This window comes from Hypanus sabinus, chromosome 3 (genome assembly GCF_030144855.1).
Source record: "Hypanus sabinus isolate sHypSab1 chromosome 3, sHypSab1.hap1, whole genome shotgun sequence".
Classification (NCBI taxonomy): domain Eukaryota; kingdom Metazoa; phylum Chordata; class Chondrichthyes; order Myliobatiformes; family Dasyatidae; genus Hypanus; species Hypanus sabinus.
In genome coordinates, this window is record NC_082708.1 from 78,426,059 (window position 1) to 78,452,581 (window position 26,523).

At 38.4% G+C, this 26,523-nt stretch overlaps 1 protein-coding gene across 1 annotated transcript in view; it reads left to right on the forward strand.

Annotated features, from left to right (window-relative positions):
• The window catches only part of LOC132391478 (protein diaphanous homolog 3-like), a 583,252-nt gene that overhangs the window by 409,594 nt on the left and 147,135 nt on the right, over positions 1-26,523 (forward strand). The window contains exons 24-25 of the mRNA XM_059964736.1: positions 8,476-8,641; positions 9,167-9,302. Coding sequence (XP_059820719.1) covers positions 8,476-8,641; positions 9,167-9,302 — 302 coding nt within the window. The remainder of the gene's footprint in view (positions 1-8,475; positions 8,642-9,166; positions 9,303-26,523) is intronic.

Genomic DNA, 26,523 nt, shown 5'->3' on the forward strand with positions numbered 1-26,523 from the left:
TATGACTAGCCTGTTGAAATTCTTCCCAATGATGGATGTCAGAGCCATCAGAGAACAGTTATTAAAGCTCATTATCTCATTTGTCTTTGCCACCGGAATGATGATGGGCTTCTTAAAGCAAATGAAAACTTCTAATTAGAATAGGCCAGGGTTTAGGATGTCAGCAAATATTCCCACAAGCTACTCTGAGCAGGTTCAGAGGATACAAACCAGGAATTTCATCCGGGCCAGTTGCATTCTGTGGGTTTATTGTTGGGATGTGGTTGGTCTCTGTTATGGTGTCTGGTACATTAAAGATTGCCAGTGCAGGCAGCATCATTTCATTGACCTTCTGTTTGAAACAAGTCGTAGAATGCATTGAGTATTCAGGGAGGGATGCACTGTTGCAAGTGATACTGCCTGACTTTGTTTTTGATGCAGGTGTTCTTCCTTCACAACAGTAACTGGTTCAGCTAAAAACAAACATGGTAAGTCATACAAAATTAAATATCGGTACACTAGATTTTTTTGATCCACCCTAGCAGTCAAGGAATAGTAAAGGTAATACCCAGAAACAAGAGTTCACATTGGCCAAGAATTACTCTTGATCCAGGCCTAATCTCCAAATCCCTGAAGTGGGGTCATCTACTTCAGCAATGGTTGATCTCTGGAGGTTTTACTGCTTCTACACTTGAAATCCTTCATTCTTATCCTCTTTCTTATTGGATTCAACTGTCCTGTTTGAATTTTGTTGGCTCTGTGTCAGCCTGACATTGGATCTAGCCTGAAAGCTACCTGCATCTTTACTTGATTGCTCATCCACCAGATAAGTGCATGTGCCTCACATAACTTTTTTGTTCAAGTCAGGTCAGCCAAACACATAGCTTAGGCTACTTAGGCTATTTGGTGCATGGCCAAGTGGTTGAGGCATTCATCTAGTGATCTGAAGGTCGCTACTTCGAGCCTTAGCAGAGGCTGCGTGTGTGTCCTTGAGCAAGACACTTAACCACACATTGCTCTGCAATGACACCGGTGTCAAGCTGTATCAGCCCTTGCCCTCCCCTTGAACAACATTGGTAGCGCTGAGAGGGGAGACTTGGAGCTTGGGCAACTGCCGGTCTTCCATACAACTTTGCCAAGGCTTGTGCCCTGGAAATTTTCCAAGGCACAAATCCATGGTCTCACGAGATTAACGGAGGCCTACACACTTCTGGTCACAGGCTACCCATTTCATGGGCCTGAAGTTTCTACCTTACCAAATGAGATCACAAACTACTGCTTATTTAGCAATGTACTCTAGTTCAGCAAATTATTGGTAGGGGCCCCATTGTGTGTACTTTCAATTGTTATAATCAGCCATTCCTGAGCAAGAACCAGTTCACAATCTGATAACCACAAGAACAGTTTTACAAAATGGCAGCCTTCATTCGTTGGCATGCAGTCCTCTATGCAATTACTGATGAAGTCTATGATGACATTGGCAATATCATTTAGGTTAGATGTTAAGGTCTTGATTATGAACCAGTCCACCAACTTGAAGCAGTCATGTGGAAGCTAATTTATTTTCTCAGTCCAGTACTGTACATCTACAATCCTTTGTACCAGATTCTCACATTTTAGTTTCTGTTGTAAGCAAGGAGAAGAAAAAGAGCTGTTGGTCAAATTTTCCAAAATGCAGACCAGATGTAGGTAGACATCTTTCATTGTTGGTTGATAAGCAAGATCCTGGTCTCTAGCACTCTCAAAGTGTCACTCTTGCGTATGATATGTCCATAAGAAAGTCATAAGCAAATATATGTAAAACATCTCAGTAATTAGTTATTCATGGTATAACTTCAAAAATGAATCAAATATCTGCTGACAAAGATATAGGTTTCATTGGACTGGAAAATTATTCAGAAGGGAACAACAGAATACAAAACAAAAGTTATATACAATCTATTTTTATCTATATTGGAAAATAAAATTTTGGCTAAATTTCAATCATTATTACCCCACATTGCCTTGTGAAATGTTTCAACATCTGCATTTATGTATTTTAAATGGTTTTGCACACTTAAATATAAAAAAGTTCTAAAAAATTATAGAAATCATTATTTTAATTGTCCTGATTCATTATCACCTTTTTAAATTTCATTTTCTTTCATTTAGGGTGCTCCCACTGCTGAGAGCCAATGGTGATATGATTTAGCGGTTAATTGTGGGGAAAATAAGCATGCAGTTATTTATCTGATCTTTTTTATTAAGTAATTAATCACATGCTTTAGTAACATGCTACAAAATCTTATTCTTCAGATCACCTAAAGGAGATGAATTAGCTATCAAAAATAAACTTGGTTATGTTAGGCTATAAAATGTTATTTTTTTAAATTAGTTTTCCCTTTTTTTTGAACACCAGTATACAGAAATTCATTCTCACTAGTTTAAGTTAACTATGCCATATAGTCCTGGAAGGAAAAAATGGGTAAATTTAGGAACCAATGTACCATGTATAATTGAAGCTATGTTGCATATTTTGTGGAAGTAACTAACAATGAATTTCTGTTCTGGAGTCCTGCAATACCAAAGGTTTGCTGGAAAATCTTTCCCCTTATATGCTTGTTTAAAAAAATACTCAATTAATTTATAGCACCAATAAGCACATCAATACTTTCATATGATTTTAACCCACCCCTCCCTATTATTAAGAATTATTTGCCTTCTGCAAAAAAATATAGGCATATCATCCTCAAAGTGATATTCCTGCTACTCCCTTGCAAATGTTGCAATGCTGAAGAGGAAAAAAACGCAAATTTGTTGTCCAAACATTAAAAAATCAAAATGGCAAATGCTTGAAAGGAGAGTGATAAAAATTTAGTATTGTCTGTGAATTGTATCCACCAGTATATAAAATTTGACAGCACATCACTTAATCTTCTGTCTTTTATTCAATTAGTTCATTCTTGTTCAGGATCTTCTCTCTTGATATTCCAGGTAAACTTTGTGGAATATTCTGGAGTTTTCCTTGCAGATGGACATCTTTTTTGAAGGCACTCAATTTAAGAGTGATGATTAGCTCATATTATTTGTTCCGTCCATTCCTGATGATACTGTCTCATATTTCCCGCCAGATTTTTTTTTTGGAGCTTCAAAAACTGCAACTTCTGAGTCAAGTACCGCTGAAAAGAGAAGACATTTCTTGTGAACAGCCACATTCAGCGTTGCAGTTAATGTCTACCTGCAGCATACATTCTGTTTATGCAAAGGGCCCCTCTGCTAACCTACCACTGAAGAGAATTATATTTAGCAAAGCAGGTTGATTTTTTTTTATTATTAGTTTTTCAAAACATTTTACAAATTAAAAACCCCAAATCCCAATGAGGAACATTAAAACAGTGCAAAATTAAGCATACAATAACAATATGCTACAAAGGAAGAGAATTTAACAAAATAAAGCACCTAAATTAAAGACAAGTAAGCTTAGTGTCCTCCCCAAGCCCCACAACACAAGAAAAAACAACAGCAACTCCAGACCAACCACAAGACAATATAGAGAGTATAAGTCAGGACAGCCAAGCTCCCAGACTGTGAATACACTCAGCAACAGAGGATAATAATGCCTTCTACCAGAAAAAAAAAGAGCTGAAAGCAAGGGACCGAAAAGAAAAATAAAAAAAAACCCTAGTCAAGAGGAAGATTATGAAAGTACTCGATAAAAGGTCCCCAGACCTTATGGAACTTTAGATCCGAATTGAGAACTGAATAATGAATTTTTTCGAGGTCCAAGCAAGCCATGATGTCGTTAAGACATTGAGCATGGGTGGGTGGGGCAACATCTCTCCATCTAAGGAGGATCAAGCGTCTAGCCAGGAGAGAGGCAAAGGATAATATTCGGCATTTGGTCGGACCCAGACTTAAATCTGTCTTGCCCCAAAAACCGAACAGAGCAATTAAGGAGTTTGGTTCTAGGGGCTGATTCAGAATACACGATAACGTAGTGAAGACATCTTTCCAGAATTTCTCCAAGCTAGGACAGAACCAGTACATATGATGAGAGAGGCCACGCCCCTCTTGCATTTATCACAGAGCGGACTAACGCTAGGGTAGAATTGAGATAGTTTAGATTTAAACATATGGGCTCTATGAACAATCTTAAACTGTAAAAGGCAGTGGCGAGCACAAAGAGAGGTTGAGTTAACCGATTTGAGAACTAATCCCAGCCCTCCTCAGATAAGGAGATTTTTAAATCCTGCTCCCAGGCCATTTTGATTTTATCCATGGGGGCCCGTCGTAAGGCTGCTAGTTTATCTCGGATGATTGATATTAAGCCTTTACCTAGTGGATTCATGGAAATAGGTCCATTGCATTTTTCGCAGGCATTTCAGGAAAGTTAGGAATTAAAGGAGCAATAAAGTGTCGGATTTGGAGATATCTGAAAAAATGAGCATTGGGCAGATTGAACTTAACAGAGAGCTGCTGAAAAGAAGCGAAGCGATTATCAATGAAAAGATCTTCAAAATGTCTATTGCCCTTCCTATACCAAACCTGGAATGCTGAATCGTATGTAGTAGGTAAAAAAAAGGTGATTATGAGCAACAGGGCTGGAAACGGAAAACCCCTGGAAACCATAGCATTTCCTGATCTGAGCCCATATATGCAAAGTGTGTCTAACAAGAGGATTAGCTATTGATCTGGGCAGACTACTAGGGAATGCAGAGCCAAGAAGTGCAGAGATAGATAATTCTTTAGTGGAGCTCAGCTCCATCGCTACCCAGTTAGGGCACTCGGGTTGGCCATGGAAGAAAGACCAAAAGGTAGCACAACATATATTAGCTGCCCAATAATATAAACGAAAGTTAGATAAAGCCATGCCACCCTCTTTTTTAGATTTTTGGATCTGAATTTTATTAATTCTACAGCGCTTATTCTGCCACAGATATGACAAAATAATAGAGTCTAAGGAATCAAAAAAAAAATTAGGAATAAAAATTGGGATAGATTGAAATAGGTATAAAAATTTGGGGAGAACATACATTTTAACAGCATTAATACGACCTACTAAAGACATAGATAGAGGTGACCATTGTACCAGACCCTGTTTTATAGCATATGAAAGATTGGCAAAGTTTTCACGAAAGAGATCTTTAAACTTCCTTGTGACTGTAATTCCAAGATAAGTAAATTGATTATGGACTACTTTAAAAGGGAGATCACGAAATGTTAGTTCTTGTGCTTCTTTATTAATTGGGAGAAGTTCACTCTTATGTAAATTAAGTTTATAGCCAGAGATCTGGCTAAACTGGTCAAGAAGTGAAAACATTAGAGGTAAGGATGTAGACGGATTTGAGAGAAAGAGTAATAAGTCATCAGCATAGAGAGAAACTTTATGCTCAACACCCCCTCTCCAAATCCCAGTCAATTCAGGGCAGTTTCGAAATGCTATCGCCAGAGGTTCCATAGCCAAATCAAAGAGAAAGGGACTTAAGGGGCATCTCTGGCGGGTGCCACGTTTGAGATTAAATACTTGGGATTTCTGAAAATTAATTAAAACAGAAGCGGTAGGACACAGGTACAGCAATTGGATCCAAGAGATGAAACTTTGGCCAAGGTCAAATTTTTCTAAAACTGCAAAAAGGTAGTTCCATTCTATACGATCAAATGCTTTCTCCGCATCGAGGGAAATAACACATTCAGGAATAGCAGGTCGATTCTGATGAATTTTGCCCAGAAATCATTGGGAAATTGGATTGTACAAGGGCTGATTGATAAGTTTGTGGCCCAAAGTAGAAGGAGTCAATTTTAGAAAATCTAGCACATTTATTTTTCAACATAGTCCCCTCCTACATTTACACACTTAGTCCAGCAGTCATGGAGCATACAGATCTTGAGCCTCCAGAAAGTGTCCACAGATGGGTGATTGATAAGTTTGTGGCCTAAGGTAGAAGGAGATGCTCTCATTACATGCACATGAGGTCAACTCTTAGTGTGATTATGCTGTATATTTGAAGTTAATAACTCACCTCCTTCTACCTTGGGCCACAAACTTATCAATCACTCTTGCTGTGGACACTTTCTGGAGGTCCAAGATCTATATGCTCCACAACTGCTGGACTAAGTGTAAATGTAGGAGGGGACTATGTTAAAAAATAAATGTGCTAGGTTTTCTAAAATTGACTCTTTCTACCTTAGGCCACAAACTTATTAATCACCCCTCGTAAGTGGAGATAGACTTGGAATGTGAGCCCCACTAATTCAAAGCTTTGTAGTTCACCATCAGCATTGTTGAAATGTTCTATTTCCACTAACAAGGTATGAATGCTTTAATACCAGTATATCATTCATACTGTTGTTGTTCTACTATACATGGAACTGTTGAGCTCTTAATGTCACCATAGATCAGAAGTGGAAAAGGTCAGCAACTTTGAGTTCCTTGGTGTTATTATTTCGGAGGACCTGTCCTGGGCACAGCACATAAGAGCAATTATGGAGAAAGCCCAGCTGCTGCTCTGCTTTTTAGGAGTTTGCAAAGATTCAGCATTATATCTAAAACTTTGACGAAGTGGAGAGTATATTGACTGGCTGCATCACAGCTTAGTATGAAAAACACCAGTGCCCTTGAATGGAAAATCAGACAAAAAGTAGTGAATATGATCCAGTCCATCACAGGTAATGCCCTCCCCAACATTGAGCACATCTACACGAAACATTGATGTAGAAAAGCAACATCAATCACCAGGGACCCCACCACCTAAGATAAACTCGCTTCTCGCCTTTGCTGTCAGGGAGATGGTACAGGAGATTTGAGGCTCAGGAGATTTCAATTCCTGGGCTTTAACATATCAGACTACATGTCTTGGACCCAGCAGATAGATGCATTTACAAGGAAGCTGCACCAGAACTTTGCTTAGAAGTTTCAGAGCTTTTGGCATGTTACCGAATACTCTAATTAACTTCTACGTATGTACTTTTAGTTGCATCATGATCTATGTTCAAAGATCCATACCATCTGGGTCATGCTATGTTCTTGCATCTACTATTGGGCAGGTGGTATAGAAGCCTGAAGTCTCACAGCACCGGGTTCAAGGACAGTTACTTTCCTTCAACTGTTACTTTCTTGTACCAACCTGCGAGACACAAATCACTAGCTCAGTAGAGCAACACTGAGACTACTTTGATCACTTTGCTCTACAATAGACTTGTTTTTTTTTTCTAATCATGTTCTTCCTTATAAGAATGTTGTATCCCTTATATTTTTCTTATGAATGGTGCTTATCTGCTGTTATGTGCCTGTGGTGCTGCTGGAAGTAAGTTTCTCATTGCATATGTGCATACATGTATTGGTGCATTTGACAATAAGCTCGCTTTGCATGGTAGGGCTTCCACAAAGCAACAAACTTGATTACATATGTCAATGATAATAAATCTGATTCTGACCCTAGAGAGGAATACATAGTTCTAGAGCAGGTAACTTGCTTAACACCATTCAACAAAATATTTATGTGACTACACTTATTCTACTTTACAACCTACATTGAAAAGAATTTAACAAATTTAATTCATTGCACATTTCAAAACTCAGAATTTACGATTAAATCATTTAGAATAAGAGTTTTTTTTAATCTTCTAGCCCTTTCTCAGTAAATGTTTTGATTGAGTCATTCTTTATGTTTGCACCAAATTAAATCTTTGATTAGATTGCTCTGACTGAATAAAAATAAAAGCTAGTTGATGTTAATAATATAAATAATTATTTTATGTTTAAAGTATATTTATCAGTTACAATTATATTGTAGGGAGGAATCTTCTTTGTAGCCTGCAATTCCTGCTTTGTGCCAGAATCTTCTTGTCCTGTACAGACCCATGATTGGTCAAGCTCACATCAAAAGTTCCTGAACTTGTCAGACACCAGTTTTCCTTGAAGTGCATATATATGGTTCAAAATCTCTTGGAACACAAGTTCCAGTATTGCTCACACCACAGCCAGATGTCAAATATCAAATGTCTGTTATCTAGAAGGGTCAAAAGACGCAGGTTTGCAGTAACCCTCTTGAGATTCTTGTATCCATTTTCAGCAATTAATAAAGCATTTTGTGGGTCAAAATGCTTCATGGAAGAAGAACACAAATCTGAAGCTGATCAAACGTGTGAGAGCAGGTTGGAGGGTAGGGTATGCAACAAATATATGAATGTAATTGTTCTAAGGAGTACAATTGGAACCCATTTGATTTACTGCTTCCCTGATGCTGGGTTCAAAGACACCATATCGAGAGTGCAGAATATTTGACAGGAAGAGGAAGAATTTAATTAGAAGTGAGCACTGCTATTAAAGCCTTGCATTCAATCTATAAGATGTGGAAATACTCTCAACCTTGTCTTGTATCAATGATATTTAGTAGTTTTGTTTCTGTTAATCAAATAAAAATTAATGAAATAATTCAGGGTGAAAGAAATCATTGAAAAATACAAGCATATAATCTCTTTGAACAACAACTCTATATTTCCTTAATAATAACATCACAGCTTTGCCAGATATGTCCACGAAGTGTACCAGAAACTGGCCAACATGCATGAGAACATGGAGAAGCTTTACCTTGATTTGATGCGCTATTTTGTTATCAATCCAAAGAAAGTCACAATAGAGGAAGTTTTTAATGAGATCAGTAACTTCAGATCCATGTTTTTGGTATGTTCTTACTGTGCAACACTTTGAATGTGAAACAACATGCATTTCAAATTTACCTTGCTGCAATTTTTGAGTTTAAAATTTTTGTAATGCTACATTAATTAAATAAGAGGAATATGAAGTTCATACAAACCAATTAGTGGTTGTTTGCTTTGCTAATATAACACTTCAGTATTATTACCAAAGAGATTTATCAGATTAATTTTCACTTTTTAATTTGCAATCAATAGTAATTATGAATTGTTAAAAGACCACTAAGAATATATTTCATAAGGTCAAAGAAGAGTAGATTGCACCATTGTATTTATTTGAGCATAAATAACAGCCTCCCTTCGTGTAGTAATCAAATTTCAAACTATTTTCCCTTTGGAGTCTTGAAAACTAAGAACAATAATTAAGACAGCTGCTTTGGGCCATTTAAATAAAATCATAAAGCATACACATTCTAATTACTCCTCCTCAATTTATTTTTGGCATATTTGATTTTTTTTCTTTAAAGATTCTTTTAATTTTGTTTTACTACAGCAAGCTTTTAAAGAAAATGTGCGGCAGCGAGAGGTAGAAGAAAAGCTGAGGCGTGTCAGGATGAACAGAGAGAAGGCAGAGAAGGAAAAGCAGGAGAGACAGAAAAGGAAGCAGCAGCTGCTGGAGAAAAATTCAGGTAAAAATACACACACACGTTCCCACATTAAATATAATAGGAAAGCAAGGAAGCATTTAATCATTTTGTCTGTCATCAAGTAGTTTGCTTTGAGCACTTACTATACATCACAATGTGTGGATCAACAAGAACAAAATAGATTGAATCCAGCCTTACTGTAGACTGATGACATTTCAATGCTTTTCGTTAATAAATCACAGATATCCTACTTCATTTTGTTTGCTCAACCATGCAGTGCATATCTGATATGGGAATGTTATTGTTAGATTGAGGTTTTTAATCCAAGTTTACTTAGCAAGTCAGGAAAGAGGCACAAATTGTTGTTTCATGGTAATTTTATTAAGCATTAACAGAACAAAGAACATCTAAAACAGAGAGTAGCAGGAGCAGAGGCTGGTAGCAGAGGGGAGCGGCAAAGAAAGAAGATGGCAGTCAATGTAGATCAGCTCTTTTTATACTACAATAAAAATTATAGTAAATAATTCCATTCAGATTTGGAAATAAGAATCAGCCAATCATAAAACCCTTATTCAAACATTGCAAGAACAGAAACTCCAAGAACCTCCCAGAATCATACAAATGTAACTACTAGGGGATATAAATAAACAGCTGCATATACATACTGTGATCACTAGGAAGCCTACTAAGCAATTACTTGTATATAATCATATATCAATTACAGTATGGAAACAAGCCATCTTAGCCCTTCTAGTCCGTGCCGACGCTTACACTCACCTAGTCCCACTGGCCTGCACACAGCCCATAACCCTCCACTCCTTTCCTGTCCTTATACCTATCCAATTTTACTTTAAATGACAATACTGAACCTGCCTCTACTACTTCTACTGGAAGCTCATTCCACACAGCTACCACTCTCTGAGTAAAGAAATTCCCCCTCGTGTTACCCTTAAACTTTTGCCCCCTAACTCTCAAACCATGTCCTCCTGTTTGAATCTCCCCTATTCTCAATGGAAAAAGCCTACCCACGTCAACTCGGTCTATCCCCCTCATTATTTTAACTATCTATCAAATCCCCCCTCAACCTTCTACGCTCCAAAGAATAAAGACCTAACTTGTTCAACCTTTCCCTGTAAATGAGGTGCTGAAACCCAGATAACATTCTAGTAAATCTCTCTCTACTCTCACTATTTTGTTGATATCTTTCCTATAATTTGGTGACTAGAACGGTGCACAATACTCCAAATTCGGCCTTACCAATGCCTTGTACAATTTTAACATTACATCCCAATTCCTATACTCAATGCTCTGATTTATAAAGGCCAGCATACCAAAAGCTTTCTTCACCACCCTATCCACATGAGATTCCACCTTCAGGGAACTATGCACCATTATTCCTAGATCACTCTGTTCTACTGAATTCTTCAATGCCCTACCATTTACAATGTATGTCCTATTTGTATTATTCCTACCAAAATGTAGCACCTCACACTTATCAGCATTAATGTTCCTACCGCTATCTTTATTAGTATCTGCTTAATATAGTAACTTAAACAAGAATAATCAAAAGTTAACAGTGTTAAGAGTATACATATGTGTAAATATAACTCCCAAACTATTGAGCTTGGGGGCACCAGGCTTAAAATCTTGAGTTGGTGAGGTATGAAAGTTCAGTTCATCCATGGATTAAATGATGTGAGAGAGATATTTGTAATCCAAGGTGAATGTCGAGAGAAGGCATTTTTGTTGTATTCCACCGGTTCCATGGTGGTAAAACAGGATAACAATCACCCCGTAGGTTTTATCCATTGTCGTTCCAAATCCATTTATGAATTATCACCAATAGTAGCTTATCACAGGGGTACCATCTTCAAAGGGAACTACAACCCAGGCTAGGGTTAACACACATAGGTAGATTCCACAAGGTTGCCCTAATCACACAACGTGATAGCCACTTGTCGATGTGCTGGGTCAATGCTCAACCCACCCTTGTGGGCACTCGAAAGTTCCAACCAGTGACCCCTTACTCACTGGCTTCCTTCCATTGTCCGACTCCAACTGCGACTGTCTGTGTGTGAGTGAGTGTCCTTGCTTAAATCAAAACAAGCTGCAGAGTCAAATAGTTCCACCCCTCTCTCTCTCAGTAAGAATCAAACAGGAGCTGAGAAAGCCGGCAGCTGACGTCACTCAGGCACTCTCTCTTAAAAATGACAGTTCATGGCAAGATAAACCTAGGGGTTCATCACATGTCTCAAAGTCATGTGATAGACAGTGAGACTGTTGTGAAGTCCTTGTAACCTTGTGCACTGGTATTGTTGACCATCAACTGTGAAACCCAACCATGGTTGACATTCTGGCGGTAGTGGTACTGACCAGAATCCATTGCCATATCAGTAACTAAACTGCTTGTGTGGTGGCTTCAGGGCATTGAAAGTAGTTGATAGATCTACCACAAGAGGGATTAGCTTGTCAATACATTGATTAGCAACAGTTTCATTTTCAGTCCCACATGTCTTCACTTGTTTAGTCTTTATTGGAACAAGCTGTGACATAGCTGTCAGTCTTACTGTTTCATCACGATCCTCCTCACTTGAGTTGCTAGAGGCAGCTATGGAGTATACATCCTGGAATTCTTCAAATGGTGGCGCTCTGTTGGAAGACTGTCCAATAAAGGCTGTAATTCTTCGGAGTTCAGATGATGTCGCTGTCTCAGGAGACTTCAATGCAAACTGTAGTTCTTCATTCTTCATGGAAGGGCGCCAGAAATAGCATCATTGGCAGCGCCTCCAGAATTGTCGCTAGCAAGATCGACTCCTTGAAGACTTTCCTGTGTCTTCTCATAATGCTTCTAAGACCCAAACCTTGCCCTTCAATTTTGTTTTACCTCATGTTCGGTTAAGGAAGAGATTTGTTCTTTAGACTTTCCATTGTGTTATAATATATATTATAATATTATTGGTTTTTTTTTGCATATTTCACGTTTCTTTCCCAATCGATTCTTAATAATCTTTGCTTGCCCCGTTAACTTTTTCATTTGCCTGTACATTCGATCAAACCAACTATGTGGTCTTATTTCTAAAGCACATATTCCACAAATTGATTTTAACCGATGCTTCAATGTCAGTCTTTGCCATCTTCATCAGGAGTTATGCCTAGGTATGTTTGATCTGGTGGTATATTATACCCCTATCATCCATGCTTCCTGATTGGTTAGTCCTCAACCAATCAGGCTTCCGCTGTCCCACCTTGTTTTCAATCGAATTCCAGGTCTTACTTAGAGCGAGACCTTCATCTTTGTTTAAAAAAAAATGTCTCCAGTTTTATCTCAATGGCTTCCTTCACCAGGCAGTCCCAATAGCCATTAGTATGGCACAGTAGTTTTGAGCCATCGAAGTCAATCCCAGGCCATTGCACGTGCAATGTTCTGCTACCACCAATTTGCGGTTAACCCAAGTGGATACACTTTCTATGCTCCTTGTTGTGGGTTTCCATCATGTACCCCATCTGGCTGATATATGCTTCTCTGTATAACCATATAACAATCACAGCACGGAAACAGGCCATCTCGGCCCTCCTAGTCCGTGCCGAACTCTTAATCTCACCTAGTCCCACCTACCCGCACTCAGCCCATAACCCTCCACTCCTTTCCTGTCCATATACCTATCCAATTTTACCTTAAATGACTCAACTGAACTGGCCTCTACTACTTCTACAGGAAGCTCATTCCACACAGCTATCACTCTCTGAGTAAAGAAATACCCCCTCGTGTTTCCCTTAAACTTCTGCCCCCGAACTCTCAAATCATGTCCTCTCGTTTGAATCTCCCCTACTCTCAATGGAAACAGCCTATTCACGTCAACTCTATCTATCCCTCTCAAAATTTTAAATACCTCGATCAAATCCCCCCTCAACCTTCTACGCTCCAATGAATAGAGACCTAACTTGTTCAACCTTTCTCTGTAACTTAAGTGCTGAAACCCAGGTAACATCCTAGTAAATCGTCTCTGCACTCTCTCTAATTTATTGATATCTTTCCTATAATTCAGTGACCAGAACTGCACACAATATTCTAAATTTGGCCTTACCAATGCCTTGTACAATTTTAACATTACATTCCAACTTCTGTACTCAATGCTTTGATTTATAAAGGCCAGCGTTCCAAAAGCCTTCTTCACCACCCTATCTACATGAGACTCCACCTTCAGGGAACTATGCACTGTTATTCCTCTGCATTCCTCAATGCCCTACCATTTACCCTGTATGTTCTATTTGGATTATTCCTGCCAAAATGTAGAACCTCACACTTCTCAGCATTAAACTCCATCTGCCAACATTCAGCCCATTCTTCTAACTGGCATAAATCTCCCTGCAAGCTTTGAAAACCCACCTCATTATCCACAACACCTCCTACCTTAGTATCATCGACATACTTACTAATCCAATTTACCACCCCATCATCCAGATCATTTATGTATATTACAAACAACATTGGGCCCAAAGCAGATCCCTGAGGCACCCCGCTAGTCACCGGCCTCCATCCCGATAAACAATTATCCACCACTACTCTCTGGCATCTCCCATCTAGCCACTGTTGAATCCATTTTATTACTCCAGCATTAATACCTAACGACTGAACCTTCTTAACTAACCTTCCATGTGGAACTTTGTCAAAGGCTTTGCTGAAGTCCATATAGACTACATCCACTGCCTTACCCTCGTCAACATTCCTCATAACTTCTTCAAAAAATTCAATAAGGTTTGTCAAACATTATTCACAGGGAATCCTGTGAACATCAGCTTTCCCGAGTCCCAGGTCATCTTTGATAAAGATGGCAAAGTTTGTCACCGAATGTTAGTTAAAATCGACACCTTATACCCAGCAGGTAGCCTGAGAAGAGTTTATTTGTCATTTATGCTGGGAAAGCTCTAGACCCTTTTTTAATTGGTATATTTCATCTGGACTTTTTCATTAATTTTATCAAATTGAGATGTTTTATTTGGGCAAGATCTCTCAGTAGGTTTCACAACTTTGGCTATTGTTTTGTTTAGTTCTTAATTTGTACCTACTTTTTACTACTTTGCGATCTTGAAATATTGATAGATTGCAATTGAGGTTGAAATAAGTTGTCCAGCAACCAAATTAATAGATTGCATAACCAAAGTTTCACTAGGTACCAAAATAGATTGCTGTGCAAATGAAATAGATCACTCTGTGGCCAATATACTCCAATATTCTACCAGCTCATATGACTGAGCCCGATAATAATTTCAGTGTTCATCTCAATTTTTGCTGATTTGTATTTGTCAAATAACAATGTAGTAGTTTCCTCACTCCTAATTTCCATCTACTATATTGAAGCCAGAACTAGTTTTCTCTCTCACACAAGTTGGAACAGAGAAATTCTTATCCCTTTATTTACATGCTAAAAATCAGAATCATGTTTAAATTCTCCGGCATTTGTCATGAAATTTGTTAACTTTACAGCAGCAGAAAATGCAATGCATAATAATATGTGGAGGGGGCTAGGAACTGCTAATTACAGTAAATATATGTATCTATATCAAATAGTTAAATAAGTAGTGGAAAAACAGAAATAAAAGAAGTAGTGAGTAGTTTCACTGTCTATTCAGAAATTGGACAGCAGAGGGAAAGAAGCTGTTCCTGAATCACTGATTGAATTCCACTTTGTCTGCAATTCTTACTAGTCCTTAAATCTTTGCAGTCATGCTTGCCTACGATGGCAGTTACTGGGTTCTGATGTTTTTAATCCAAGGTTCTTTCGGAAGTCAGGAAAGAAACACAAAACCCGTTGCTTCACGATTATTTTATATTGTGCTAATAGAACAAAGACCATTGAAAACATAGTTACAGGAGCAGAGGCTAGTAGAAGGGAGAGATAACAGGAAAAAGTACCCAATGGGGAGCAGCTCTTCCGAAACTACATTGATAAGAAAAAATCCATTCAAATTTACAGATAAGAGTCAGCCAATCAGAAAACCCCAGAATCTCCCAGAACTTTCCAGAATTATACAAATGTAAACACTAGGGATGTAGTAAACAACTGCATATATATCGTGTGACCATGAGGAAGCCTACTAAGCAGTTACTTGTATATAAGTAATCTATATACTACTAAAACTCTCATTTTCTGTTTGTCTGGTTGTGACCTCCAATTAGCATAAATGGTGCATTACAGCGGCACTATTTTTGGCTAAATCGACTTAAAATGCGCTAACTTACAGGATGCAGGCAAAGTTCTGGGTTATATATTCATATAAAATTGTTCATTCCCCAAAATCAATTTCCCCGTTTTCACCCAAGAGCCGATCCGCCATCATGGAAATTGGAACGTGGCACCAAGACACGTGCATGGCCAGCCTCAGCAGTGACACCAAATGGAGCAAAAGGGCAGGGCAGCATATCTTATTGAGCTGTCACATATCACCATCAGAATGTGCAGGATTGGGACAAATCTAACTGCCACCCATCAATAAGAGATCAATAAATCTTATTGTAATGATGCACTTCTCTTTCAATATTTTTATTAGTTTCTGCATAAAGAAATAGAGTACTAGAAGATATATATTATAAATCAAAAGAAGTACCAAATACATTATATTAAAAATTCAGTTACAATCACAAAACTCTGTATTCGTAAAAATTAAATCATAATATTGAAATATAATAATATTGTTATACAGAAAAAAATCTAAACCCACTACCAAAGTTAGAACTGTTAGGAAAAGCAAGAAAAAAGGGGAAAAAAACCTTATCATATAATAAAATATATTATTAGCCACTATCTGTACTTCTACAACAAATCAAAGGTTTTGAAAATAACTCAGAAATGGTCACCACAATGTATAAAAGTCTTCACTGGATTCAAAAACTGAACATCGGATCTTCTCTAAATTTAAGCATGACATAACATCCCGTAACCTATAATGACGTACTTCAAGACATTCATAAAACCCTTTGCAGCAGTTAAAGGACAGCGCTGACTATATCACATCCATTTAGGAGAGCACCAACCACATAATCAATAATAATCAGCTTCCTTTGGTGTTACTGCTTCGTGTCTTATATCCAGCATTAGGGTAAAAAAAAATCTGGTCAGCCTAATTATGCCACGTGGAAAGAGAAGGGGGACATTATGGTCAAGAGATGACGCCAAACGTCATTGGGAAGCGGCAAGGAGAGGGAGAGAACAAGCATCGGATGAGGCCAGGGCTGCACAACACCAGGATTAAAGAGTCAGGACAAAAGGATGAGAGAAGAAGAAACAGAGAAGGAGAGGCATGCACGTCTCCAAAATGACAACAACAGGCACAGGAGGAGGAGAGGGGAAGAGACAAAGGAGCTGAGAAATGCACATCTCCAAGATCAGAGTCAAAGAACAAACAGCAGAAGAGATGAAGACACCGGGCATGAAAGGACTGCATGTCTCCAAAATGACAACAAGAGGCAAAAGGGTGGCAGATCAACCAGAAATGATGCCATCAGAAGTGTCCTTCACTAAACGAGAAGGAACTATATTTTCTTCTTCAATAAACTGTTTTTTCTTCTTCAATTTCCAAAGCAAAGCAATACCTATAGTATTCAGGAAAATTTAATGTTCATTCTGGTCACATCAGACTGCACTACCTTCTTCTCAAAGGGTGCCCCAATGGGTCAAATCATTGTCTAGTTGTATATAAAGTACAAGTGGACATTTGTTAAACTGCAAAGAAAATGACCAGTAAGCAGTTGGATCCACCATTCTTTTCTCATTCAATATCAGAATGTATAAATTGGTGGCATTTATTTAAAATTTTATGCTGAATGTATACAGCTTATTATGAATATTTTCAAAATGTAGTAGACTGACTAACTTAACCCAAGTACTGACATTTACTATTTTAACATTGATAAGGTTGCATCCTTAAAATTAGATGCTTTTCAGTGCACTTTAGCCACATTCTTGCTTTATTAAACAAAACTACTTTGATTAGCATTTGATATCTCGTAAGCTTCAAGATGATGAATAAAGTGGAATTGGGATAGAAAGCTCCTCGGCTCGCATGGACACAGCAAGCTTCCCTTAATGTGGAAATAAAAAAATAATAATTTAGCATGTTCCTTTACTGCTGCCTTAGCTGACTTAAGATCAAACTAAATATGCTATCAATATATGAAATGTCAGAAATTTAAAAAATATATAATCTGCAGCTCATAAGAGCTCTTTGTGTGATTCATTTCATAATTAATCATGAATGCTTCCATCTCATTTGCAGCACCCACTCCCCACCTTTTTTTTTTGCCAAGTCGTGGATTGTAGACAATACTAAGCTATCTTTCTGTTAAGCTAATCCATATTTCAGTTAACATACAACACATTTAGTTCCTGTTATACTTTGCTGTTTGACCTTGGAAATCTGTTTATTACTTTGATTCTGTATTCCATTATTGCCACTTATGCAAACAGCAGATGTATGAAAAATTGTTTTCAGGATTTTTTTTCTCTTCTACAAGTATGCAGGGAGTACAATAAAGGTGTGGATCATTTAGCCATTAAGTCTTTACTATTCTCCACCTTTGAGTGTGAGTGGTACACTAAAGTTATAATTAGTCCTATGTCTGTAACTCTTAATAACCTTTCCCAAGAAAAACTTTGTAGCAGGAAGGTTTGTTAATGCTGCACAGTGCGGTTTAAACTAGAGTTGCTGGGGGATGGGAACCAGAGTGCTGGAACAATTAGTGGAGAGGTTGTGAAGGCAGATGTTCGTAAGACATCTGAAAAGGTTAGAATCAGAAGGTTGAGTATGGTGTGACTCGTGTCCTGAGCTGTATATATTTCAGTGCAAGAAGTATTGTAGGAAAAATGGATAATAGTGCTGAAGATGAGATAGCTGGTTTACAAACAGCCATTGATAGAGTATAATTGCAGTCAACAGAATGAGTTGCAACATAAAAGGCAAACAGAATCAAAAATGGTGAATACAGGACTGCAGTAGTATTTGAATGAGCACAGTATACAGAATAAGGTAGATGAACATGTCGCATAGTTGCAGATTGGCAGGTATGATGTTAATGGCACCACAGAATCATGACTGAAAGAAGATAACAGCTGGGAATTTAATGTCCAAGGATACACATTGTATTGAAAGGACAGGCAGGAATCCAGAGAGGGCAGTGTAGCTCTGTTGGTAAAAAATGAAATCAAATCATTAGAAAAAGATGACACAGGGTCAGAATATGTTGAATCATTGTGGATAAAGCTAAGGAACTGCAAGAGTAAAAAGACCCTGTTTGGTGTTATATACAGATCCCCAAACAGTAGTTAGGATATGACCTACAAATTACAATGGGAGATAAAAAATGTATGTCAAAAGGGCACTGTTACAATAGTCATGGGGGACTTCAATATGCAGGTAGACTGGGAAATCGGGTTGGTGCTATATTCCAGGAGGAGGAACTTCTGGAGTGCCTATGAGATGTCTTTTTAGAGTAGCCTGTGGTTGAGCCAACTACGGCAACAGCTATTCTGGATTGGGAGTTGTGCAATGAACTAGAATTGATTAGAGAGCTTAAGGTAACAGGACACTTAGGAAAAAGTGAAAAGAAGATGATCGAATTCACCCTGAAGTTTGAGAAGAAGATAAAGTCAGATATATCAGTTTACAGTGGAGTAAAGGGAATTACAGAAGCATGAGAGAGGAGTTGGCTAGAATTGATTGGAAAAGAACTCTGGCAGGAATGGTGGCAGAGCAGCAATGGATGGAATTTCTGGAAGCAATTTGGAAGGCACAGAATATATACATCCCTAAGAAAAAGAAGTATTCTAAAGGAAAGATGACATAACAGTGGCAAACGAGAAGTCAAAACAAACGTAGAAGCCAAAGTGCAAAAATTAGTGGGAAGTTAGAAGATTGGGAAGCTTTTAAAAACCAACAGAAGGCAACTAAAAAAGTAATTAAGAAGATAAAGATGGAATACAAAAGTAAGCTCGCTAATAATATTAAAGAGGTTACCAAAAGTTTCTTCAGATACATAAAGTGTAAAAGAGAGGCGAGAGTGGATATCGGACTGCTGGAAAACAATACTGGAAAGGTAGTAATGGGGGATAATGAAATGGCAGATGAACTGAATAAGTACTTTGTGTCAGTCTTCACTGTGGAAAACACTAACAATATGGTGGAAGTTCCCGGTGTCAGGAGTCATGAAGTGTGTGAAGCTACCATTACTAGAGAGAATGTTCTTGGGAAACTGAAAGGTCTGAAGGTAGATAGGTCACCTGCACCAGATGATGTACACACCAGGGCTTAGAAAGAGGAGGCTGAAGAGATTGGGGAGGCAATTGTAATGATCTTTCCAGAATCACTAGATTCTGGAATGGTTGCAGAAGACTGGAAAATTGCTAATATCACTCCACTCTTCAAGAAGGGACAGAGGCAGAAGAAAGGAAACAATAGGCCAATTGGTCTGATCTCAGTGGTTGGGAAGATATTGGAGTCGATTATTAAAGATGGTAAAATAGGCTGTAGTCAACATGGTTTCCTCAAGGGAAAACCTTGTCTGACAAATCTGTTGGAATTCTTTAAAGAAATAACAAACAGGACAGACAAAAAAGAATCGGTTGATGTTGTGTACTTGGATTTTCAGAAGGCCCTTGACAAGGTGCCACACATGGCTGCTTAACAAACTATGACCCCTTGGTATTACAGGAAAGATTCTAACATGGGTAAAGCAGTGGCTGATTGACAGGAGGCAAAGAGTGGGAATAAAGGAAACCTTTTGTAGTTGGCTGCAAGAGACTAGTGGTGTTCCACAGGGGTCTGTGTTGCGACTGATTCTTTTTATGTTACAAGTCAATGATTTGGATGATGGAATTGACAGCTTTGTTGCAAAGTTTGCAGACAAAATGAAGATAGATGGAGGGTCAGGTAGTTTTGAGGAAGTAAAAAGGCTATAGAAGGACAGACAAATTAGGAGAATGGTCAAAGAAATGGCAGATGGAATACAGTGTTGGGAAGTGTATGATTTTGGTAGAAGAAATGAAAGGGTTGACTATTTTCTAAATGGAGAGAAAATACAAAAATCTGAAGTACAAAGGGATTTGGGAAGTAATTTTGCAGATTGAGTCTGTGGTGAGGAAGGCATTTCAAGAGGACTAGAATATAAAAGCAAAGATGCAATGTTGAGACTTGATAAAACACTGGTGAGGCCTCAGTTGGAGTATTGTGGGTCCCTTATCATAAGAAGGATGTGTTGGAACTGGAGAGCGTTCAAAGGAGGTACACGAAAATGATTCCAGGATTGAATGTGGCTTGTGATATGAAGTGTATTTGATGACTCGGGGCCTGTATTCACTAGAATTCAGAAGAATAAGGGGTGACCTCATTGAAACCTATCAAATGATGAAAAGCCTTGATAGAATGGATGTGTCCTATGGTGGGAGATCCTAAGATCAGAAAACCCAGCCTCGAATAGAGAGCATCCTTTTAGAACAGAAATGGGTGGGAATTTCTTCAGCCATAGAGTGGTGAATCTGTGGGATTCTTTGCCACAGGCAGTTATGGAGGTCAAGTCTTTATATATATTTAAGGCAGAGGTTGATAGATACTTGATTGGTCAAGGCATGAAGGGATATGGGGAGAAGGCAGGAGATTGGGTGTGGCTGAGAGGATCATTGGATCAGCTGTGATGAAATGGCAGAGCAGATTCAATGGGCCAAATAACCTAATTCTAATCCAATTCTTAGGGTCTTATATTCTAAAAATTGATGAAATTTTAGAATATAAATTTTCATATGGCTTTTTTTAGAAAGTATTTTGGAGGAAGAGTTTCATATTCTCACTACTCATTATTGAAGAATAATTGCCTGATATCACTTTTTTGAATATTTGTATTCTAATTTTAAGGCTCTTTTAAAATCCATTACCTGAGAAAGTAATGCCACTTGATTTGTTTTCTAAAATTCTTAACTGTTTCAGAACTACTCAAAACTATCTGTCTTACGGCCAAAGTCAGCAAGTGACCTCCTGTTACCCAATTATTGAATCTATCAATGTCTTGTGCAACTTCTCCCTGTTCGCATTATTTACTTCATGCGAATGCCTGACATAGTGCATGCATGAACTTCCCAAAGTATCGCAGAAGCAAAGATTAAAGTTGATGAGATGAAAGAAGCAGTGGATGGATACAACTTACTGTTGGGCAGAAGATAGAATCTGGTTTTTCTGATGAGAGAAAGACACAGTGGTATCCCTTGAGTGTTATAAGAATGGGGCAGCATGATAGCGTAATACTATCACAGCACCAGCGACCCAGGTTCAGTTCCCACTGCAGTGTAAAAGGAGGTTATACACTCTCCTTGTGATCTTGTGGATTTCCTCCTGATGCTCTGGTTTCCTCTCACATTGCAAAGATGTATGGGTCAGCAGGTCATATTGATGTAATTTGGCAGTGCAGGTTCATTGGTCTGGAAGGGCCTTTTATTGGGTTGCATCTCGAAATAAAATTACGTAAGGAACAGGAGCAAGAGCGGGCTAATTGGCCCATTAAGGCATGTTGAATATATTCAATAACCCTTGACTCCATAGGGGTTTTTTAAAAATTGCAAAGAACCACAATCACCTGAGAAAATTCCTCTTGATCTCCACCTTAAATGCGCAATCCTTTTATTCTGAAATGATACCACCTAGTTCGAGACATGTCCACGAGGATAAACATCCTTAGCAACATACTGTCAATTTCCTCGGAATCTTTTATGTTTTGGCAAACCTACCATTCTATTTTAAAATTCCAGTGAATATAAGCCTGTATATCAGCTCTTGATCCAAGAATAAACCTAGTGAGCCTTCTCTGCACTGCTCCACTGCAAATATATCATTGAATAAATATGGGGACCAAAGCTTTACTAAGTGCAGTCTCATAAGGAGCTATAAATTGGCATCAAAACTACTGTATTTTTATTATTTGGAAAGCCAACTTTCCACCAATCTTCGTAATCATTTGCTGAACCTGCATGCTAACTTACTAAGATACTCCAAATGCTAGGTACCATGATATTTTGTCATCTCACTTCATTTAAAAATACATTTCACTTTCATTTCCCCTTCCAAAATGAATCACCTCACGTTTTCCAGCACATTGTTTGCCATCTGTCAATTTCTTGCCAGCTCGCTTAACCTAACTATATCCTTTTGCCCTCTCATAATTTGCTCACTCACCTGGCTTTTTACCATCAGTGTATTTGCCCCTAGTACACTCAACCCCTTAATCTATTGTACTATTATCAGCAGTATTTTGGACTACCAGTCCAATTATAACCCACCATCCATTCTGTTTTCTGTTAGTTTTATGCCATACATGCTAGTAATTGATGGCATCCGTTAGTCTCATGAGACCATGGATCTGCACCCAGAAAGTCTTGCTTCAGTCTCTGTTGGTAGAGCAGCATCTGTTGTGGTTGGAGAGGCCCACACGGGAGTGACAGTCTCGGCTGCAGTGACTGCACTTGAAGGCACTGTCTTCTGGTGTTGTCTTGGTGCTGTTTTCTCGGTGAGTGCGCTATTTCACACTAATTCCATGTGTTGTTACCTTGAGTAGTTAGTGTTCATTCTATTGTGTGTAGGCCTCCGTTAGTCTCGATAGACCATGGATTTGTGCCTTGGAAAGTTTCTAGGGCGCAAGCCTGGGCAAGCTGCAAGTCTCCCCTCTCCACGCCACCAATATTGTCCAAGGGAAGGGCATTAGGACCCATACAGCTTGGGACCAGTGTCATCACAGAGCAATGTGTGGTTAAGACCTTGTTCACGGGACACACACACAGCCTCAGCCAAGGCTCGAACTAGCAACCTTCAGATCACTAGACGAACGCCTTAACCACTTGGCCACAAGCCAACGTTCATTCTATTACTCTTATTTTAATTTAACTATTTAATATACATACATAAATGCATATATACACTGACTGTAATTGTTGTATTTCTATATTTATTATGCATTGCATTGTACTGCTGCCACAAAGTTAACAAATTTCATGACATATGCCGGTGATATTAAACCTGATTCTGATTCTGATTTGGTATTTATGACAGAATTCAATACAGGGTATAATTTTAAAGCTTGTAGAAATATTCAAGAAGTAGTTAGCAATATTAGCAGACTTTAGAAATACATACTCAGTGATCACTTTATAAGGTACCTCCTGTACCTAATAAAGTGGCCACTGTGTGCATGTTCGTGGCCTTCTGCTACTGCACTCCATCCTCTTAAAGGTTCGATGTGTTGTGAGTTCAGAGATCCTCTTCTGTTGTATCACATGGTTATTTGAGTTACTGTCACCTTCCTGTCAGTGTGACGAGTCTGGCCATTCTCCTCTGACCCCTCTCATTAACAAGGCATTTTTACCCACAGAATTGCTGCTCATTGGATATATTTTGTTTTTCACACCATTCTCTGTAAACTCTAGAGGCTTTAGTGTGTGAAAATTCCCAGGACATCAGCAGTTTCTGAGATGCTTGGACCACTTTATCTGACACCAGCAGTCATTCCACAGTCAAAGTCACTTAGTTCAAATTCTTTCCCCGTTCTGATGCTTGGTCTGAACAACTACTAAACTTCTTGACCATGTCTGCAGGCTTTTATGTATTTGAGTTCCTGCCACATGATTGGCCACATGATTAAAGTGCAATTGTAAAGAGATACTTAATAAAGTGACCACTTCAGTGTAACTTAAAGCTTGTAGAAAAGTTTGAGATGTAGCTAACAGAGACATATTAGCAGACTTTAGGAATATATTTATCAGATGATGAAATGGACAGACTGATGTATTGTACGTACTTGAAAGAAAATATAGCTGTTTTTGATTTGAAAGGTTGAAGAAGAACCTGCAATGTAAACCAAGAGCTGAAACTTCAGTATGGATGAGGGAACAAAGAGTTGATGTCTGAGCACATTAGGAAGGATGCCAGGCCCTTGGAGAATCCAGAGAATCAATTTTCTAAAATGGCAACAATGATCAGGGATGGTAAGACGGGAGAAACTGAGATTGTTCACCTTGAGAAGGTGAAGTTTAAGGAGATTTTTAATGGATGCATACTAATTCATGAAGGGTTTTGATAGAGCAAATGAGAGAGAATTGTTTCCATTGACAAGTGTTCATTAACCAGATAATACAAATTTAAGGTATTAGCAAAGGAGCCAGAGGTGAAATGAGCATAGTTCTGCTACAAGAAGAAGATTCTGTCGGTTTGTGATGACGAACAGGAAGTAATTGTGAGTGGGTTCTTGGTGACAATGAGGGCAACATCTGCAGCTTGCTAGTTATATCTATCTCATGCACCATTGCACTGTTAGCCACACAAAAACTTGAGAAACCCTAGACTTTCTTAAGCAAAACACAAAATACTGGAGGAATTCAGCAGGTAGGGTAGCATTTATCGAGGAAAATGGATAATTGATGTTTTGGGTTAAGACCCTTCCTCAGGAGTCTTGTGTCCCCATTCTGATGTTGGAATTAATTCTGTGGATTCCTGCACATAGCCTTGAGATAATCTTCATATTTCGGGTGTTTAACTGTGTGTGACATACAATACATCTACAATTTCAGATGATGTGTCATCAACTTGCTACATCACTCTGCTTCCTTTTCCACTGACACTGCCAGACAGAGATACTTTTGAGGTTGTACTGAACAGTGTAAACAAATTCAAAAAGAGTATATGGACTTTGAGAAAGCCTTCAATAACACATCACACAGAAGCTTATAAAACATTGTATTTGGATTAATTTTTGTTTGGTGTACTGAACACACTTAGAATAGTCATGTCCTCCTAACCACGAGTACTGGTCCTGAGCAAATTTTTTCTGCACTAATCTCTATATACAGATGACCCTGTGTTATGAGACAACCTTCCATACTATGATTTTCTGTAACATTTCCTATTGAAACCCATATTCTAAGTGGAGATATGTTTCCTGGGGATGTCTTCCTCTTGGCTGTAATGATAAGTACCACAGTTGCTGTAAGAGATTTGCTTTGGAAACTGGCAAAGCAATTTCTTAAGTGGGGAGTAGCTTTGTTTAGAGACAGGTGCTCAACACTTCCCTGCCTTTATTTTGGATGGAAACCTACATATTTAAGCTTATATCAAATGTAGATGGGATAGTTTAATTGTATCCTTCACAATAAATAACAGTGGCCATTTAAGCCGTTTAGTACTTCAAATTGCTGGCCATATTTCAGACATCTAGAGGGTAAATGGTATGGAAACACTTGGGGGTTGGGGACAAACTGCTAGATAGCAAAATGAAAGCACTATGCTTGGAAAACTGCCACATTATCTGCACATGTGAAAAGAACTGAATTGAAAAAATATTAAATGGATAAAATTAACTTTATGTTTATTTATTTTCACTGCCACATAAATTTGGTTAGAGTGAAATTTATTTTGCATCTCAGACTTTTGTGAAAACTGTAGAGATTAATTTCTGTAACCAAAATGGCTGTAATGTAAGATTTGCTTCTGTTCACTTCTTCCACTTATCGCCGCCCAGTTTCATACTTCATCCACTTCCCCCAAACACTTTCCTTCCCCCTCACCTGCTTTCACCTATCCCCTGCCAGCTTGTTCTCCTTCCCCACTCCCCACCTTCTTATTTTAGATTCTTCCTCTTTCCCTTCCAGTCCTAATGAAGGGTCTTGGTCCAGAATACTGACTGTTTATCCCCCTGCATGGATGCTGCCTGACTTGCTGATTTCTTCCAGTACTTTATGTGCCTTGCCTCTATTGCTAGTAACCAGTCAATTCACTGGATACCAGAATATCATAAGTAGCCAGGGTCTCTTACTGTGTGTTGCTGTGATATTGTGAAATAAATCGCATCCTGAGCAGACATCAGTCTGTGCTTTAGCACAGGAGGGTAGTGTTGAGGAACACAAAGAATATTGATGTTCTAGCAAGAATAAAGAACAATAACTAGCAAGAATAAAGAACAATACTGAGAAGTGAATAGGAAGGCATGTTTTAGTCAAATCGGTGTAGGCTAGTTCTTAGATTTATCAGCACATTGCCCTTCATGAGAGCCTTCATGGATAACTTAGCTGCCACAATTCCTGCATTGCAACTGTCAATACACTTCGAAAAGTACTTCATAGGATATACAGTTTTGGTGATCCTGTATTGTGGTTGTGATAGCAACCTTCTATAAAGGCAACTGAGTTTGATGCTTTAAGTAGTTAAATCTAGAACTGTAAAAGATTCATAAATGGTAGCA